Below are 21,891 nucleotides of genomic sequence, written 5' to 3' on the forward strand. Positions count from 1 at the left end.
TGGAATCATGAAAGAAAACATTAATTAAGACCAGAAACATTAAAATAAGATCAGACAATGGAGACCTATAAAAGTAATTTGGCTTTCCCGTTTTCCTCGATGCTTGTAACCCACGTCTGTGATGCTAACTAATTGCATTGAAGCTGTGATGAAGGATCTCTCTTTATGTTTTGTGTTGATGACCACTAAAAATACAAACTTCATGAGCACTATTTTGAAACAAGAGCAAAGGGAAATGATCTAATAAAACCATTTTAACATGAAACCAAATTCAAACCGTGCCCCATGTGTTTAAACTATTATGTTTTTTTTTCTTAATGATATATTTTACAGATACTGTATCATACTAAAAAAACATGCCATCTACCATTGAAATCAGGTTATCATTATTGTTACAGGCAGCAAAGATCTGCAACAACATGCTGTTGGCTATCAGTATGATTGGGACGGCTGAGACGATGAATCTTGGAATCAGGTAAGTGCGATAGGGTTGTTTTCTTGTTTGTTGTCTTGCTGTTTTCTTGAATGTGTAATTTTGTTTTTAAATGCTGTTGGAAACCTACTTCTGTGTGGAAGGCATTTTTGTTTGTTTTGAGTACAGACCCAAAATTGTTGAAATGGTAAGCTGGTGGGTGTTAATCCCCTACCTAGTGCCTATTCTGTCATCTTAATAATAAAAAAGAAAAAAAAATGGGAGAATATTTAGACAAAAGTTAATTACAGTAACAGGTCCTTGTTCTGGATTGATTAGAATTGTCTTCTGAAACAGGTATTTAAGAGCAAAACCACATCACTTTTCAAATGATGCAGTTTGGCACAGTGTTTCTCTGAGGATCTGTTTGCATTTATTTTGGTTAATCTGGACAACTGCAGTGAATTATGTTACGACATTTCATCTTCAAATGCAGAGTTGTAACAGATTTCTATTCGTTTTCTGTTGGAGTCACATTTTTGTTTAACTCGTGACAAAATGGCAATATTGCTGCAGTGGCCTTGTCTCAGCTGGTCAGGCCATGCTGACCTCTGTCATTATGTAATTGAGAGGAATTTGCTTGACGCTTCTCTCAATTGGGTTATTGATACAATTTACATTTTTTAATTGAGTACAGAATTGAACCAAACCAAAACTGCTGCTGATATCTTAACCATTTACATTGTAAATATATAAAAACAAATGGAGGCAATTCAGAGGCCTTTTCTTATATAGGTCAAGTCTCCCACAAGAAAGAAGCTTCTTTTCGGAAACGTGGCAATTTTATTTATCTGGTTTTAAAAAAGAGGTTTCTGACAGTGCTGCTTGACCTAATTGGGTGGGGTAAAAATTATTATTATTTTTTTTTAATTAAACTAAACTCTTTTTTTTTGGGGGGGGGGGGGGGGGGGGTTGTTGGAGTTTTGGTGGAAATGTACAAGTTACAAAGTAACATAAGAACAGCACATCATTATGATGCATTATAAACCAAAGATTATTTGACGTTCTGTGACGAGTTGACTAGCAATTTCATTTTGGAAAACGGAATAGTTTCTAGCAGTTTTTAACAAAAAAGAAAAAAAAAACACTCAAATTATTAATGGAATAAAATGTTGCAACAAGGGTTATTTCAAAACTAAACCTGTGTATCTTTCTTTATCGGTGTTGAGCATGTAGGAAAAAAATCAATTGTAAAAAAAGTATTTTAAACACAAAAAAGGTGTTTTCCTAAAATTTAAGTCTCTAAAAGGTGGAAGCGACTTTTACGCCAATGTGACCTTTTTTCTTTACTGCACCTGCACAATAATTAAGAATGAATGGATGCTTCAACTGAAGTGTGTAGGCATTTAAAGTTACTTTTACTTCAGTACCGGTACCACAGCAAAATAATTAAATTTGAACATGCTTTTATAATTGGTAATGTCATTTTCTGGAATCTTTCTTAGCTCCATGTACTTTAAGAAATGCCTTTGTGCTTCTTGCATTTTCTTTTAATAAATGCGGTACCAGCATTCCAAGTGTCCTTGTCTATTGAAGACAGTTGTCTCGTCACAAACACTTCTAGTTCAAATGACACAGTCTGGGAACTTTTGCCACTAAAATGTTTTCTCTGCAACAACAACAACAAAAAAACTCTGCTGCATATTGTTAACTAAATATAGACAGTTGGTAAACGACATGCAACAATGCCAGACACAAATCTTTAGTACACTGTGGTCGCGTCCTGTTGGCTGATGATGCTGCAATTCAGAACAGCCAGAAGCCTTGCTATTCATCTGATAAGTATTTGTGGGAGTAAAACTTAAACACAGTACTCTGTATTACCTATACAGTAATCCGTCGCGTATCCGACTGTGGTGGGACCAGAGTAAGGGCGGATATGTAAAAAGGCAGATAAATTAATCCTGTTTTAAATACCATTATACACAGCTGTAACAATTACTATATTCACACAATTATTGTTTTGAGATTCAACTTTTATTCGGGAGCTCCCCTAAATCCCTTGTTTAGAGAGATACAGGGTATTAATGCTTGTGACAGAGTGCCATGTGGGTGCGTGCATTCACTGCTGAGTGGCAGGTAGGAGATTGAGACGGAGGTTGAAGTTGATACGCCCCGCAGGCGAACAGGATTTATTTACATATCAACACACTGAGCAGCTCACGTGACACTACCAGCAATGGCAGCGCACGCAGTACATACAACACAGTGTACAAATACTTTGGTAGGATCTACAATATCTGAACTAATCTACTCTGTTCAATAATAAACTAACGTTGCTGAAGAGATTGATCATGACGGGTGGATACGTGATGGATTACTGTACTACTTTTCAGAAGTTGATAATGCTTGTGAATGTCGACATGGTACTGTTTTTTTTCCCACGAATACTTTTTGTCTCGGTTCAAAATTCTACTGTCTGTGCATAACAAACCTAGACAGCAGTTTGTCCTCTTTGCTTTGGCTTCCAGTTATTCACATCTGAATGAGGTTTATGGGCCTTGCTACTGTATATTTGCTTCTTGCTGGTCAACTTGCACCCTAGTTTGCTCTCAAAAGCTTGCTCCCTGCAGTTTGGCTTTAAACTTTTATGGAATTTGCCAGCAGAAGATATTCAGATCGATTCCTGAGGCCTTTTATAAACAACGCTGAACACATTAGGGGTGGGAATTTTGAGTAATTTAGTGCTCGAGTACTCAAGCGTTAAATTTCAAGTACTCAAACGTAATGCCAGACAATATTATACTACATATGTGCCACAAAAATGACCACGTTAACACTAGAACCGCCACGGTTATACTCGTACCTAAAACCGCCACCGGCTGTCATTATGATGGTTACATTTTAAACATCAACATCAATATTAAAATGAAAGACAACTATTGGATACAACTCAAAAGTTTTATTCAAGCACATGATATTACACATCTGCACAGCCAAAACACCATATTTAAATGAACAACTAAACATAAAAAGGGTTTATTTTCTAACTTGCCACATATAAAGCACTACTTCAAAAAATGAAAAAAATTAATACAGTAAACATTTTAAAAGAAACTAGTGTGTAAACAGGGATATGTACATACAGAACTGTAAAAACGAAAGTAGTTTTTAATTTAAAACGAAAGCAACATTTGTAACATGAAGCGCTGTGGCTAGCTTCAAGATGAAATCTCTCCTACTGATATTTTTCCTGGTGCATTCCTTGTACAAAACAAAGGAATTGATGGCTGCCAGGTCCAGTAGAGATAACAACAGGATTGTGTGTGTGTGGGGGGGGGGTCATATATATATATATATATATATATATATATATATATATATATATATATGTGTGTGTATAATATAAAGAATATTGTAGGTTATATTCAAAATAAAAACATGTATTAAAGTCAGTCAAAATTAAATTACGACTTTGTTGCTAGGGGGCAGGCTTATAATTTCCTTATTTTCATGACCCTTCCTTTCAAACGCCGTCGGGGTATTTATTTAGGAAAAGTCATAAACGGACAACCACATAACTTTGACACGCACTAAATTTGAAAACCTCAACCCATCAAAATGACTTCCGTGGCTAGTGTTAAGGTGGTATACGTGAATAAAATACTGTAACGAGCCCTGGTCTTGAGGCTCAACGCAGGAGACGGAGACGAGATTCAGGCACTAACAGGGAGCAAGGGCATCTAAATAACATGGTTGGCATCCAAAAACTAGTGGTATGGTCCCACCCTGGAACAATACAGATACCGTGAATGCACAGGACCAGGTGAAACAAAAGCCTGCCCACCTGAACTGACCGGGTCGCTACAATATATTGAACTTGCATTCATGAAGAGATATTATTTAAATTGAGTACTCCATTAATAAATTAGTGCTAGAGTAATTTTTATAATTATTTCGAGTACTCTTACCCATCCCTAGAACACGTGTTGGACCTGTTTGAACATTCTCAAGGCCCTTAAAGAGATTGTTCATAAACATATAACATTGTCTTGTAGTACCTAGAAACAGCCTTTACCCGCTAAGGCCTTATGATGAGTTTGAAAAGACTGAAGTCTCATGTCAACTTCCATTTCCTTCCTGGTCCTTTCCATTAAAAAATACTGTGGTAGCTTCATAATAGCTTGTAGAAAGCACCCACTGATTTATTGGACTTTACAAGCCTAGAAGAAAATTGGCATCAGCAAACATAAATTCCCCCAAGTAGTAAATGTTCAATGAAATATTGCAGCATTACAGAGTCTTCTCTAGATTTATAATTCGCCAGCTTTCACAACAACAGATTCACATGGGAAAGTTGTTTTTTAAAACACAAGCACAAATGAGAGATGAACTTCTTAAAACATTTTTAAAATTTAATAAAATTGCAATACCAGTAAACACAGTATTATTATTATTATTATTATTATTATTATTATTATTATTTATTGTTATTATTGTAGGTTTTAAAGTTCAGTAATATGTTTGATAAGTTAGCTGCAGTCACAGTCTGGATACCCAGGTTTAGAAGAGATATAAGCTGTTAAATAACTTGTAAGCATTATTCTGTGATGGCTTTGAAAATTAGTTGTTTTAGTATTGTCATTTTAACAGTAATCTGAATTGATTTCACACTGCACTTAATTCATGGTTAGGCCATGGTTAATTTGAACATTTACTTCACAGCTCTCATGCTGTTCTATAAGGTGTTACATTAATGAATAGACTGACCACAGTATACAAGCAAGATTTTCACTTAAGCTTAATGTTTAATGGAAGTTCTGGACCATCGTGGATAAACGATCAGTCCACTGCGTGTTAAAGGATCTCATCAGCTACCTCTGGACACAGCTCTGGCTCCCCCCACATGTAAGAGGTCCAATTATATAATGCCTTCACAGACTGTAAAAGTGCTTGACTACTGCGGTCCACTTCAACTGAGCTTGGTGCAATATGCAGTGTGGAGTAGTGGTTAGGGCTCTGGACTCTTGATTGGAGGGTTGTGGGTTCAGTCCCAGGTGGGGGACACTGCTGCTGTACCCTTGAGCAAGGTACTTTACCTAGATTGCTCCAGTAAAAACCCAGCTGTGTAAATGGATAATTATATGTAAAAATAATGTGTAAAAAATAATGTAATTGTATGTAAAATTAATGTGATATCTTGTAACAATTGTAAGTCGCCCTGGATAAGGGCGTCTGCTAAGAAATAAATAATTATAATAATAATATAGCACTCTCCTACGTGACTCCACATGTACTGGAAGACTAATGGTGGTTAACTGATCCAAAGATATTTCTTTAACTGATAACCTTGGAAACAGGGTCCTCTGCTTGTAAACATCAGTAATGGACTCATTTAATATGCTTAAGTTCAATACGTTTTGAATGGGGTTCATGCTAGAAATGGACAGTATTGTTCACTGCTAAGTACTTAACCATTGCAATCAATGGTACATTTTATACATTATTATTTCTGCGATTTATTTACTAACTTGCCATATTGTATACATATTCTATACCACAACATGTTTTAGTTGATGTACATTCATTTAACATACTGTATCTTGTTTTTATGTAACATAACCTTATACCATAAAGCACATCTTCCTTGTGTTACTACAACTATGCACTATAAAACAATTGTAAATTATAATATGGTGGTATTAGCAAGAATAAAACATCCCACAAAATTTGGTTTGTTTATTTTCTGTCATTGATTGCAACTGTTCTTATATGGTCTCATTGATTTAAATAGCCTACTGGGTTCCTGTACCAGAAGCTCTCACGCGTTCCAGAGTCAGTGTATTTCAGTATCATTCAAGCTGTAGTAGCATCTCCTCCTGCTTTCGTCTCAGCTGTGCTCTGGCACGACACTCGTGCAACCTGTGTGTGTGTGTGACAGATGCATGCACTTCTGTGTTTCCTGCACTTTTAAAGTGCACTGGGATATCTTGCACACAGTTTTCCAAGGGTCAACTCCTGTGAGGTAGTTCTTACTAACGGAGCTTCCAGATTGTTGGATGCAACCTTTGGACTTCACATGTTTCTCACCAGCCAGGTGGTTATTGCTTTTATTGGTTTTTGCCATTTTAATAAATTGGATATTTGGTGAAAAAAAAAAACAGTACATGCTGATAGATATATAGATATATAGATATATAGATATATAGATAGTCCAAGAAAGAACTAGAAGCAGATATATAATTATAGTTGGGCAATAAAATAAAGATAATACGACTTCAAAAAATAGGGATTACATGTACTGAGAACAGCCATTTACCTTCCAAGAAAAGTTTAACTTTTCCGAATGCATTAGGCTGCCTATTGGTGTTTGCAGCCTAATTTAATTCCTAAATGTAATCTCTCTAATCCCTCCATTAACAACCCACGTAAACTATTCTCTACCTTCTTCTCCCTCCTAAACCCTCCCCCCCTCCTCCTCCTCCCTCCTCTATCTCCCCTGATGACTTTGCCTCCTTCTTCTCTTCTAAAATCTCAGATATCCGCAAACTCTTTAACACCTCTCCCTCCCCCGCACCCCCTCCTGCTCCAACCACTACACCCACTACATCCCCTACTAACTCGCCCTCCTTCTCCACCTTCTTGCCCCTCTCAGTCTCTGACCTCTCCTCCCTGCTCCAGGGTCACAAACCCACCATGTGTGCCTTGGACCCCCTCCCCACTCACCTCTTTCAAGCTGCTGCTCCTGCTCTAATCCCCTTCATCTCCTCTCTCCTCAACACCTCTCTACTTTCTGGTATCTTTCCCTCTGCCTTCAAAAAAGCCTCTATCACTCCCCTCCTCAAAAAACCTACCCTCGACCCCACCTCCCTCCATAGGTACCATCCTGTCTCCCTCCTACCCTTCCTCTCCAAAACCCTCGAGCGGACTGTACACCGCCAGCTCTTTGTTTTCCTGTCCAACCACTCTCTGCTCGACCCTCTCCAATCTGGCTTCCGCTCTGCTCACTCCACTGAAACCGCCCTCCTGTCTGTCACCAACTCACTTAAGTGTGCCCGAGCTGCCTCTCTCTCCTCTGTCCTAATTCTCCTTGACCTCTCTGCTGCCTTTGACACTGTTGATCACTCTATTCTACTATCATCTCTTGCTGACCTGGGGATCTCTGGCACTGCTCTGGCCTGGTTCTCCTCCTACTTCTCCAACCGCACTTACCAGGTAACCTGGCGTGGAGCAACCTCCACACCTCACCCACTCTTAACTGGAGTCCCCCAAGGGTCAGTCTTGGGTCCTCTCCTGTTCTCTCTCTACACCCGCTCCCTGGGCCCCCTCATCGCATCCTATGGTTTCTCATACCATTTCTATGCTGATGATGCTCAATTTTTCCTCTCCTTCCCCACCTCTGACTCCACCATCTCCTCCCATATCTCTACCTGTCTGTCTGCTATTTCCTCCAGGATGCACTCGCATCACCTCAAACTCAACCTCTCTAAATCTGACCTCCTTTTCTTTCCCTCCTCCTCCCCCTCCTCTGATCTCTCTATCTCTGTTCCTCTGGAATCTATCACAATCTATCAGAACCTCGGAGTCACCCTGGACCCCTGCCTCTCTTATTCCCAGCACATCTCCACTCTGGCACGCACTTGCCGATTCTTCCTGAGCAACATCCGAAGAATCCGACCCTTCCTCACCAACTACGCTACCCAGCTCCTGGTCCAGGCCCTGGTACTCTCCCGCCTAGACTACTGCAACTCCCTCCTGGCTGGCCTCCCTGCGTCCGCCACCCGTCCGCTCCAGCTCATCCAGAACTCTGCTGCCCGCCTGGTGTTCTCTCTGCCTCGCTTCGCCCACGCTACTCCACTACTCCGCTCGCTCCACTGACTCCCGATCACCGCTCGCATCCAGTTCAAGACTCTTGTACTAGCCTACAGATTCCTTGACCAGACTGCACCCAGCTACCTGCAGACCCTCATCTCTCCCTACACCCCCACTCGACCTCTCCGCTCCGCCTCCACTGGAAGACTGGCTCTACCTCCGCTACGCTCCCCTGCCTCCAGAGCCCGCTCCTTCTCCACCCTTGCTCCGCAGTGGTGGAATGACCTTCCTACAGATGTCGGGACTGCCCAGTCCCTGATCACATTCCCGCGCCTCCTTAAGACTCACCTCTGCAAACAGCACCTTAGAACTCCTCTGTTTGTATCCTGGGACACTCTCACCCTTCATTTAAATGTGCTTTACTTTGCTCTTATCTGCCCCCTATTTTACTGCACTAATCCTGTACTTCAGAATACTGTAATCTGCCAAGTGTTTAACCTGTAGTATTTTGTATTTAATCATATCCTGATGTAACTATCACTATTTGATCATATCCTGATGTAACTATCACTATTATCTGCTGTATTATTGAATTGTGGTTTGTCACACTTGAACAAAAGTTATTGTATTTCTTGCTCTTATTGTATTGCTTGTATTGTAACAGTTAATGTATTTGCCCTGGATAAGGGCGTCTGCTAAGAAATAAATAATAATAATAATATACAACATATCTATCTAACTAGCTGTCGTCAGACAGTGTGTGCTTTCTCCTTTATTTTCTACATTTTGAGGCTCTTTTAATGTTTGTAAGAACAGGCAGACATGTCCTATTGGGGGATTGACAAAGGCTGTCATCTTTTTGATAGCAGGAGCAGTATATTTTTCAAATAGTAATGGAGCCCTTCTGCAGAAAGACTCGCATGTTCCCAGCCAATTTACAGGGAAACAGCAATAACATTTGATCATGCTTGAGAGCCCAGAAGCTGCTTCCTATTAAACTTGCCCTTTCAGATCCCTCTCTCGGATTAATTTGTTGATTTCAAATGGAAACTCAGTCTTCTCCAATGAAGCATGACTTTCTAAGAAAGACTCTTTCTGAATGACAATTATATTCTATCTGGTTTCAGACTATTACAAGCTTCGGCTCGGAGGAAGACAGAAGACTTCACTTACTGATTTTAATACCGTGTCCAATTTAAACTGTCAGTTATTTATGCACTGGTGGAATAGTCTTCGAAAAGATGAAATGCAAAAGACTCCTCCTAACTTGTTCGTTTTTTTTTTAATGATGCACTTGATATAGAGAAAAAAATTACTCGAAGAACATTGGCCTTCCCAAAGAGATTTGTAAGTGTGGCTAAAGCACGAAGTTTAAAACACTATGGTTAAAACGGAGCAATCCACAAGCGTTTTATTCTTCTTTGACCGAGGAATTCGTTTGGATATGTTACATTGAATGGGGGGGGGGAGGGGAGCTTAAAATGGCCTTAACTATAAAATAGTTGCCTCTCCTACTTGAAATTGAACATGTCTGTTACTGAAAGAGCACAACTGTATAGATTCTAAAACCCCTATTAGGTTGAGGGTGTTGTGTTCTGTAAAATGTGCCCCTTTCTATGTTCCATTAATATGCTTGCTTGACACTGGGCTTCCTCAAATGAGGATTTAAGTACCACAATGCTTGTAAAAAAAAAAAAAAAAAACTGTCTCTACATTTGTATTACAACTGATTCCTTTTGTCTGCTGTTCCATGGATAAGGTCTTGTAAAATACATAAATGCTGATTATTTTAAATAGGTTTCAGCAAAAGGCAGGTTATATTATTCCACCAGGATTTCGTGTCCACTCTTCCGAGATGGGATAAAACATAATAAGCTCTGCCCATAAACTGGTCAAAATGTGACTCTCTTATGCAGACCTAAATTTGTGGTTTTGCTTGAAATCACAAACTCTATACTAATAACAAAATGATTTATTGTTAAGCTGAGAAAAACAATTCATGTCACCAATGCTGCAGTATAACAAATGATTTCTCTGCTTGGACAAGCTTTATTATATCAGAAGCAGTAACCTTTTCAACAACTGACCCAGAACCATAATACATGGTTGTGAGGAAATGTTGAACATATGTCACAGAGCCTTCTATACAGTACACTGAGGGAGGATCCAGTCAGTGTATTGTCTTTCTCTTTCTTTATTTTTAAATTGAAGTTTGCATTTGGATTGTAGACATGAACTGAAAAACATAATGACTAAGATTTTAAATTTAAAAAAAAAACTGAGTTTTCAAAGATTCTCAAAACAATCTGTTAATTTGTACTGAGACAGTTAGTTAATAAAATTAGATTTATCAGTAAAAAAAAAGAAATAAACTGAAGACTGGTGGAGCTTTGACATACTTAGCGGTCTTAAAGACCAATAATGATTTTAATAGACATTCAGTACAAAATATATTTTATAGTTGGAAACTAGACCGTTTTATATGTTTTTATTTGTACTTTATATAGTACAATTAAAACAGCAAGTTATAACGATAGCCCTGACATTAACACTTGAAATGTGTCTCGTACTGACTGGTACATTTTTGTAAAGCTAGAAGAATAAAAGTAGTTCTACTGTCTCAGAGGTTTGGACTTGCATCTATCTCGATTTGACCAGGGCTCAAGTAACTCCTGTCCATCAGACACATACTTTATAACCAAGTAAAAAGTCTGGGGTGGTTATACTATGTAGAACTGAGATCCATCTATGGAAACTGGACTTGCCCTCAAAGAGTTCAGAAGATATTAGATGTTGCCTTATTTATTTTACCATATATGAATTGATTTTTAAAGACCCCAAGTATCCTTGGCTTTGCAGTGAAAATGTCAATAGGATATTGAACTGGATCTGCCTGCCTCTTTTATTGTATAATTAAAATCACTGCTGTGCTTTTTATAATTTTATGATGTTTTTGAAAAATGTGTATTCATAAATGCACAACATTTCTGTAATTACACAAATACATGTTATTAATATAAAGTTATAATGATTATGACCTTACCTTGTTTTCTCTAGTATTTGTTGTTGTCTTTTGATCTTTCTTTAGATGAACTGCTGTTCATATGGATAAGTCTCCTAAAGTCTCGTGATAATTGTTGAGTGTCCATTAAAGTTTATTGGTTACCTTCTACTTAAAGAATTGACGCACTGTGTAAATTAATCTTGACGATGAATGTTTCTGAAATATCAATACTGTATTTTGTTAGGCCGCAATTAAAACAAAAAAATTGGAGTGCAGGGCAATAAGAAACTTTCAAGTCACCCATGCCCTTTACAGATAAATGCTAACACCATTCATCTTTAACCTTTGGCAGACTAGGGCTTGACCCCAAGCTGTTGTCAAAGATCCTGAATATGAGCTCCGGTCGCTGCTGGTCAAGCGACACCTACAATCCTGTTCCAGGCGTGATGGAGGGGGTGCCCTCTGCCAACAACTACCAGGGAGGATTTGGGACGACACTAATGGCAAAGGTTGGTGTTTCTGCTAATATGTGTGTGTGTGTGTGTGTGTCTATCTATATATATATAATATTAGTGTGTATATACAGTTGTAGTCAAAAGTTTACATACCCCAATGGAAATTTTATATAATTTTATATATTTATATAAAGTTATTTAGCAATTTTTTTTTTGCAAAACTTCCAAAATGCTATTCATACCCTGACAAGGGTATTATTTAGCAATAATAACCTCTTTTAAATGATTAGGATATTTGTCAAATGAGCTTTTGGCATGATTCTTTAGTGATTTTTACCATTCTTCAACGCAAAATCGTTCCAGTTCATTCAAATTCCGAGGAATCCTTTTGTGCACAGCTTTCTTCAACTCATACCAAAGATTCTCAATCGGATTTAGATTGAGACTTTGACTAGGCCATTCCAGAACCTTGATTTTATTGGGTTTTTTTTTTAACCATTCTGAAGTAGATTTTGATGTGTGCTTTGGATCGTTGTTGTGTTGGAACGTACATTTGCACTTTAAACTAAGTTTTGTATTGAAGGGTTTCAGATGATTGGCCAATATCTTCTGGTATGCTATGGAATCCATTTTACCATGTATTGGAACTAAATTTCCTGTGCCACTCGAGGAAAAACAGCCCCATAGAAGGATATTACCACCTCCATGCTTGACAGTAGGTATGGTGTTCGTTTCTTTTGCTGCGTTTACACTGCCGCCTCGGACCTAAGCCGACCTCGGGTCCAACTGATCGCAGAGATTCTTGTCATTTTTCACGTAGCGTTTACACTGTGGTTGTGCCCTGAGTCGGCTTAGGTCCAAATGTGCACGCTTAGCATCTAAATTACAATACGTGCTCGGTGACATCATAATGACCACTGAAGGGATGACGAGTTTTCCCCTCCCCAAACCACAAAGGCGGAAGAGGCAGAGTGGTATTACAAACACATAATAGTCGTGTTCATATTGCGGGGACTCGTCTTAAAAAATATATACTTATCTTGTAGTCAACGAGAAAAATAGTTATTCGTTTAGACAGCCTTTGACACAACATAGCGGTTCGTGGCCCATTTGTTATGTGAAGGATTTCACCTTGAGGAAGATAAATAAATGTGCTGTTTATTACTGTAATAGACCATTTTGTTTTCAAAAGAACTCTATTCTGTTTCTTCACCAATATTATCTCACCGTGTGTGTGTGTGTGTGTATACATAATTCTATGATGCTTAAGTCCTTTATTTTTAGTTAAAATAGGTTAAGCAGCCACAGGAATACCGGAGAAAAAACTTTTACTGTATACAATTGCAGTTAACAAATTTTTCAAATTAGCCTTGCTACAAATACTACAACTGCAAATGAATAAATAATAATAATGTGTTATATAAGTACACTATCTAAATTGTTTGTAATTACTCAAAGCATTTCGTTCCTTTTTAAAAAAAACAAAATGACAGGGACCACAAATTATTAAAACAATCTATTTAAAACTTAGAACATAACATGTAAAATGCAATTGTGTAACAGATCAACTATAATCAGACCTGTCACTATTTATTTTGTGTTTCCGCTTAGTGCACTCTGGATTTGAATTTCGCCCCACAACGCTATGACAGCTCTGCTTTCTTGCTCTCCCCAGTTCACGCCGTGGTTGGTACAATCAAAATATTTATTTAAATAACAATAAAACAAACAACAAAAAGATGGTGTGTTAAAGTGTGTTTGAAACTAAACCAATAACTAAGTGGTTTACAATTAAAATAACTGGAAAAAATTTAACAATCCAATCCAGGAACAATCCAGGATAGTTTTTGAATAAAATTATTTTTGATAGCATTTTTTAAATAATTCTCACTGATATTCTCAAATATTACACTTTTGTTTCTTTGACATCCACCGGAATCTGCACCTGTTTAACAAAGCAAAAAAGTTATCAAAAATTTACATAGCCCAATGTATGGATATTTGGGGTATGTACACTTTTGACGACAAATTAATAATAAAACTTAGATATTTACAAATACTCCCCAATATAAACAGTTAATAAATTCAAATATTCAGGACGCTTGTGTCTCAAGTTGTTCTTCTCTTTTTGTGACGCTGCAACGGCAGCTTCTTCCTGTTTAGATTCCGTGGGGGAGGAGCCGAGCGGCACTCACGTCATGCGTGAGCCGTCCTAAAGTCGGGTCAGTTTACACCACCTTTCGGACGGACCTAAGCTGGCACTGAGCCACGTCTTTAGTTGGCTGTTTTTACACTACAGAAAAAAGACCTGAGACGGCCCAAAGCCGTCCTAAAAATGGCCAGTGTAAACGCACCATTTGTACGCCTCACCAGACTTTCTCCAAACGTAATGACTATCAGCGTGACCAAATGGCTCATCACTCCACAAAACATTTGACTAGAAGAACTCATATCTATCATTCAAATGCTGTTTTGCAAACTTCAAGCGATTTGTCCTTGTGATGTTTTCCTAAGAGTGACTTTTGCCTGCGACCATTGAGACCTTCACCATGCAATTCTCAACCTATGGTTGAAATGGAAACGCCAGTCCTACTTGTAGCCAATTCACTTTGAATATCTTTGGCAGTCAGTCTTGGATTGTTAGTAACCTTCCTCACAATTCTTCTACTTGTTCTTGGTGAAAGAACCTTCTTTCTTCCAGACTGAGGGAGCATTGTGACAGTACCATGAGTCTTGTACTTCTTGATAATAGAAACAATAGCTGAAATTGGGATACTCACTCAAATGCTTGGAAATCTTCTTGTATCCTTCTCCTGTGCCTAACCCTAACCCTAACCCTTTTATACTCTCCTACAATCCAGCATTTTCTAGACCTTTTTTTAGAATTAGGTTCTGCATTATCATATTGACATTTCTAGCACCTTGTGTACAATACTATCATAGCATCAAAGGGTATGAATACTTTTGAATAATTGTAGACATCTATTTCTTGTAACATTACTCCCTCATCCACAAAAGCAAAACTTTCACTGCAAAAGATTTTTCCTAAAATTTCTTGGTTTGCAAAATTTCTAGAAATTATAAGTTTCCATTGGGGTATGTAAACTTTTGACTACAACTGTGTGTGTGTGTGTGTCTGTGTACAAAAACAGTCTACATCGGAGAGTAAATTACTCAATGGCCCAGAACCTTATCTGGAGCGCTGGAACAATTCGTTACAAATAAAACAACATTTGCTTATTGCTTTTTGCTTTAGTACATCAAGCAAGCATTTTGTTTCTATATTTCTACCTTACTGTGTCACTTGAAGGTGATACATTGTATGAAAATGAATAGTCCAGTATCAGTCTACATAATGATGTATGTACAGTGGGTTTGCGAAATGCAATCTGGAAATTGAAACCAGATCACCTGCGAAAGTTAATAAGCAAACCTTAATAGTTGCTATTTTACTGTGGCACAGCAGTGGGGATGTTCATTTTACAGTAGCTGCAAAAAGGTTAATGACTGTTGGAAAGATTGTCCAAAGTAAATGTTGGATGGATTTGTGTTGTGTTTGGCATCTCTGTTATCACTTTTTTTTGGTTGTAGAAGGAACCTGTTACCCCTGTTGCATATGAATTAGTTATTTTCTCTGCAGGTGTAACATTCAGCTTCATACTGCATATTTGTGACCATGTTTATGCATATTATGAGTCTAACAGTCAGAACCATTGTGATGCCCAATATGTATTTTTAGCACCTTTAACACTCATGCTTGCATACCTTGGTATTTGTGTGTTTGTCTCGCGAGAAAAAACATTAATGGTGTGCTTTTTTTCTTTTTTTAAGGATCTGGGTTTAGCGCAGGACACTGCTACAAACACTAAAACAGCTATTCCACTGGGATCTGTAAGCCATCAGATCTACAGGGTGATGTGTGCTCGGGGCTATGCACAAAAAGACTTCTCGTCAGTGTTCCAGTTTCTCCGTGAGGAAGAAAATCAGTAAAAAAGAAAAGTGCATGGTAAAACCAAATGCAGGGTAGATGCTCCAGTATTTTGAAAGGCATAAGCTTTGAAACTCTGTAGGACATAGGTCTGTTTTGACAGGTAATGGGGGTGTTTTTGTTTTCAGTTTTTGAAATCATACTTTTTTGTTTGTTTGTTTTTAAAGATCACAAAGCAGCACTTTTGCCATAGTTTTAGTGAATAATGAATACATATTTTGGATTTTTTTTTTATTACTATTTCAACAAAGTAAGATAAACATGAAAGTCTCTTTCTAGTGGAGGTAAAAAATAAAAACAAAAGGCCCCAAGATTTTTCCCTGCAACAATGAAATGTATTCAACATGCAAAAACACTGTTACATCATATATACTAGCTGGTATTATTAAACGCTGTGCCATTTACTCTTTGTTAAATGGAAACACCATTTATATACATGTATGTTTTGTTTATTTAATTTTTTTTGTTTTGTTTTAGTTATCATGCATTTTAATATAACCACAACAACATAAAGTGCAGTTAAACTGTTTTGTGTTCTAAATTAAAGAAACATACCTTTCTATTCTGCTGAATGTGTTTTGGGGGATTTTTAAAAAACATTTTATTGTTTGGTGTGTTTTAGCGTACTTACTACAGCTATGTATACACATGGACTTAATATTTATTATTACTGATGCAATAACATGCAGGCTGTGCTAAGCAAGCTATTACTGTGGTGTGCATTACTGTTTAGAAGAATGCTTCCAGCTTTGTATCTGATCCCCAGGGATGGATGCAACCTCAATATATTTTTATAATGAGGACTTCCAGGTTTGGAAAAAAATCTGTGCTGGCTTCGACGGGTGCTGTCAGAGGTGCAGGTGCTTTGAGACACAATGTCAATTCTGTAAACTGGTGAGGTGGTTTACACAGAAATTATAAAAATAATTAAGCATTTCATGGCTGGTTTTTCAGGTTGCATAATCTAAAACAAATCTATTTTAGATCACCTGCTAAACAAGCTATGATGATCAAGCAGGTTTGTTTGTTTATGCTGTAAACTAACACACAGCAGTCCTTATTACAATATTCAAACCATGTATGCATTACCTGTGTAACACACAGACTGTTTGTAAACTTGAACAATAAAGCCACAATCTTTAACTGATTTTAATCATTTGAGCGAAACACAAAAAATAATCCAACATCAACACAATCTGATGTAGCGTGATTTAACTGTGAACCAGTGTGTTAAAGTCTAAATCTGGCCTGACTAATCAATGATGCCTCGGTTATTAGTGTAAACAGACACACAAGCCTACCTGTACTTTACCACCAACCAATAAGCATGCTTCCTATTTCTAAATCCTGAAAGTTTTTTTATTTTTTTCTCTCTGTTCATGCCTTTTTTAGTCATTAGCTTGCCGGCTTAAATTTGATTTTAATCTTAGTCAAATTGTTGGTCGTTTTCTGCATTTTTATCTTGGTTCTTTCCTTCACTATTTAATCAGGTCTTTAAATTGTGTGTCTGTCCAGTTGCACAAAGGTCTATACATAAAATGTTAATGCATGCATATTCAAGTACTAGCGCTGTGAACTTGGTGCATGTCATCTGACACGTTCTACTGTAGAGTCTACAGAAAGACCAATCTCCTTATTCCCTGTCTTTTTCTCTCATTTTCTCTGTATAATTATGCATGTATTTATTTTTTTGTACTTTTATACCCATCTACCTGCAAACCTGTTATAAATTAAATATTTATGAGAAAAATGATTTATTTTTACTCAACTTTTTAAATGTTAGAATAGTAACATTTACAAATACTTGGTTAAAAAATGATCTAAGTTTTACTATCTGGACGATGGGCTCATTTGTGCCCAGTCCCTAGCACAGGAAGAGGCCCATAGGGAACTTCACCGGTTGGGCCTTACACTGAATCATGTCAAGAGCCAGCTCACGCCTTCCCAGACTGCCTCCTATCTAGGAGTGTGCTTGGACTCCTGGCCCAATCTGTCGGACGGCAGAGTGCAGAGAATAGCTGTTTGGAGCGGTTTCAGCTCAACAGAGCGCTCATGGTAGTGACGTTCCAGTGACTTCTGGGCTTGATGGCAGCAGCTTTCCAGACGCTTCGGGTCCTGCACATGCACACTCTGCAGGCCTGGTTCAACAGCAGGGTTTTTCAGCCCGCATTGAACTGGGACCACGTGTTGACAGTGTCTCATCACGTACTACGTTGACAGGATAAAACTGAGGCAGTCGAACAATTTTTTCTGCTATGGGGCTAAGTCCCATGTTCAAGCCCTGTCTAAGCAAATGGCAGACAGTCAGACTGCATATGAGCTGGCCAACTTGCCCCTTCCAGAAAAGCTCACTGCCCATTCCACCAGGGGCATGGCAACTTCGTGAGCTTTATTCCAGGATGCATCTGTGGGAGACCATGTGCAATGCAGCGGTGTGGGCTACTCCCCATACCTTTGCTAGGTTTTACAGACTTAATGTCATGGATCCTCAAAACCCTGGTTTTGGAACTAGTGTCAAGTGTTGCATGTTGAATATGATTAGGGTTTTGCTATGTGAGAGGTGTTGTGTGTGTGTGTGTGTGTGTGTGTGTTTTTGGGGTTTTTTTTGTTCTTTTAACACAAAGGTCAATTTCACCCGTTCTCTGCTTGAATTGAAAAATAAAGATATTAAAAACTGTAAATTCTTTCTAAAATAAATGTCTATATTGTTGTTTTGGCAAAAAAAATAAAATCGAATAGTAGCAAGCCTAATAATAACCATTATCATACTTAACTGGAGAGAAATAAACTGATTTAATTGTGCAGTACACCCTCACAGGAAATAATTTTAAAAAGTAAAAAAGAAAATAATAAAACACGTTAAATTTCCATCATCATGAAGGAAAGAAAATACAGAAACTTTAGAATACTTAAAACCCAAACATGTACAGACCATTTGTAGAGATGAAATATATACAACATGGAACCAAGAGCAGGTTAACATGTTGTTGATGTGAAACCTTCCAATAGGCATTAAGTATCTCATGTTTATACTGTATGGTAAAGACTGTTAATTGGATTACCATGTAAAAGTCATAAACATGAGCATTTATAAATGTTTTCATTTTATTTATTTTAATGGCTGGGTAAAGTTAAATACATTTGTTACATAAACAATTTTACTTGTTTTTATGTTTAGGTGGAAAAATACATTCAATTGATCTATATTATTCCGTTCAATACGGACTGGCTCTTATCCAATCTTATATATTTTAGAACAGGTCCGAAATATATATGTATGTGTGTGATAGATTATATATATATATATATATATATATATATATATATATATATATATATATATATATATATATATATATATATATATATATATATATATATATATGAAAAACCATGTTCTTTGAAAGCCAAAATCAGTACTTCTTATGGGGCAATTTCTGCAGTGTAAAAGTTTTACTCTATGGGCTATGCATGAAGGTTTCTCTGAAATCTATTGGAATACAGTGTACAATATGTTTACCAGCCTGGCTATTTTGTGGTGAGTCCCATCAAACTGGTAGCAAAAAACGCCTCCCCCGCCTCAATCTCAATCAGTAAGTACGGTTTCTAGTAAATAAGTCGGATTGTCAACTATTTGAGCCTAAATAATTTTGGCAGGATTGTCTAAACATTTCGGTCGTGTCAATATTTTTTTCTTTTCAGAATACATTTATGAGCAGCGAATTAAAAATAAAGATGTATGAATCCAGAAACTCTCCAAAAGAAATGTATTTGATGACCTTCAGTCATTGTACATTTAATTCACTACTAAGAATGATAGTGGGCATCTTCTGTTTGTTTGTTTTTTTAAAACATGGGACAATGGAGGGAGAGATTAGTGAACCTTCTCTGTCATCTGTGTCTCTCAATGGCTTCTTCAGTGAGTAGTGGCACTCAGTAAGAAGGATTGAATACCAGACTGCTGAACTTTGCCTTTCAAGGAGAAGATAGATTTACCTTCAGATTGAAAGCCTAACACAGTATTTGTACTTTCTTCATATCTGATAGTAAGGAAATAATGGTGGCTGCTACATTTTGTATCTTTTATTAGTAATACATCCACAATAGCAATAAAGGATTCCCTGTTTGTAAAGTTGACCATCTGGTTTTTGTAGAAATAAGTTAAATGTTCATACAGAATAGGAGTTGGTTTTGACGGTGGATACTTAATAAAAAGAAACCTGCTTTTCTTCACAGGATTCCTGTAGCATGTTTATGGCCCATGAAGTTGATATGTGGTATGTTTTATTCTATCCTCTCGAGATAGGCAATTTGTCTTGCTGCAAGGGATAATGGGAAGCCTTTTCATTCAGTTTATTTTGTATCCACATTTTTATTTTGCAGTTTCAGGTGAATGTTTTCAATTAGGAGAAAGTAGCTTCAAATATAATGAATTGTAATTTTTTAACAATTTTACAATGTTTGTAGTCATTCTGCGTGCATTATGTTCAGTGATGTAGTGGTAAATAAAAGGTGGGTAAATGCCTCTGTTTGTTCAACAGATCGATTGAACAGATACATTGTTATTAACCCTCAGCCAACCAGAGCCCCCCCACATACAGTTATTTCCCCTCTGTGAACAGTCACAGACACGACAGTGCACTTCACGTGAACAGTTCTGTGAGCATCCTTTCGCGGGCTAGGTTGAAGGCTACTACCACAGCCCTACAGGTCCAGTGTGCCTAACAGAACATAAACAACCAATCGCAGAACACGCATACACAAAGAGAACACACAGTCCACTGGCCACGCCCCCCTACTCGTGACACAGTCACGCAGAGCAACACAACACAGACGCTCACCATTAAAATTTCTTGTCTTTAACCCATGATTTGTACAGGAGAATAGAAATGAATAAACACTGTATCCTTGTGACAAAGAGAGTGAACTCTTGTTTTAGATCTCCCTTCCGACCGGTGAGGGCGCTGGGGAGGAGGAGCAGGCGGAGCCGCGGTACGCAACGTCACAGACCCGGTTGGGAAGCGCGGTGGCAATCACGCATTGGCTGACCGCGGTTGCCCTCGCTGACCAATGGGGACGGGACGGGGGTTCTGTTCCTTCTGGCAAGGTACAGTGAGAGAGACGGAGAGAGAGAGAGAGAGAGAGAGAGAGAAACAAACAAAGGAAAAGGATACCAATAATCAGGGGAAGGGAAATTAAAAGGAAGCTTGTGTGGCACGGAGGTTCCTGCTAACCCCTTGTGTTTTATCCATTTATTAAAGCACTAACGGGACGCTCCGGAGCGACAAGGGAGGAGCGCTAACCCGGAAGTGCCGGACTGGTTCCGCCCTGTTTTACCGTCGGGGCTGAGGAAGGACGGACCATTGTTTTGTTTTGGTTATTTACGTTCTCCGTTCTTTTGGATTGTGCAAACTCCCCTGTTCCCTTTTTTGTGTTGTGGTTGCCGGGTTACACATCGTTGTGTATCCCGGCTCCATTATTATTTTTGTTGTGGGCAAAATAAAGCCGCGCACGTTTTATACCCAAAAACCGGGACTGATCTCTTTATTTTCCCATCACCCACTCAGCTACCTGTCACAATCCTACATGGGAAGTGGGTAAACGCTATATTGCCCAAATTAAAAGTGAGTAAATGTTGTTTATCTGCGTATACCCTCGACTACACCACTATTGCATGAAACACATTTACAACATGCAATAAAACAGACAGGGACTGCAGTTTCCCCTCGGGTTACACAGCTTACCTTTCTGGAAGCTTTCTGCTTCAGGCATTGTAACACACTCTTGGTAATGTTTTCAAAAACCACCAAGCCAATGGGCATTAAAGCTTATGGTTACATCAAAGTGTTAACAGTTTGAATAATATTGCATTAATAGTCCCTTGGCACACATTATAAAGTGCACCTAGTAAAATAGGGTTGTTCAGAAGTTTTAGAAAGCAATGGACCATCAAGCAGTTGAATGCAGTATTGATTGGGGTAGATTCAACAGTATCTTCTATCATTCAAGATCAACCCGAATCACATATAAGATTCTTTGTAATATAAGACCTAAACAATTGATAACCAAATACATGAAGTATTGTGCTGTTGCTTTGCGCATTGTAATATTTATTGTTGAAATCCACAAAATATTGTCTGTATTAGATGTCTTTAACTTTGCATGCACAGTGGATTAAACACTAATTGCTAATTACAAGATGTGTTGCTGTTAAAAGTCA

At 38.0% G+C, this 21,891-nt stretch overlaps 1 protein-coding gene across 2 annotated transcripts in view; it reads left to right on the forward strand.

The window, feature by feature from the left end:
- Positions 1-16,238, forward strand: part of LOC117435498 (3-hydroxyisobutyrate dehydrogenase, mitochondrial-like) — a 46,872-nt gene extending 30,634 nt beyond the window's left edge. For both annotated transcript variants that reach the window (XM_034058699.1, XM_034058698.2), the window contains exons 6-8: positions 399-475; positions 11,581-11,737; positions 15,515-16,238. In XM_034058699.1, the coding sequence (XP_033914590.1) occupies positions 399-475; positions 11,581-11,737; positions 15,515-15,673 (393 nt within the window). In that variant the 3' untranslated portion in view covers positions 15,674-16,238. The remainder of the gene's footprint in view (positions 1-398; positions 476-11,580; positions 11,738-15,514) is intronic.
- The last annotated feature ends 5,653 nt before the right edge of the window (positions 16,239-21,891 follow it).

This window comes from Acipenser ruthenus, chromosome 3 (assembly GCF_902713425.1).
Source record: "Acipenser ruthenus chromosome 3, fAciRut3.2 maternal haplotype, whole genome shotgun sequence".
Lineage (NCBI taxonomy): Eukaryota > Metazoa > Chordata > Actinopteri > Acipenseriformes > Acipenseridae > Acipenser > Acipenser ruthenus.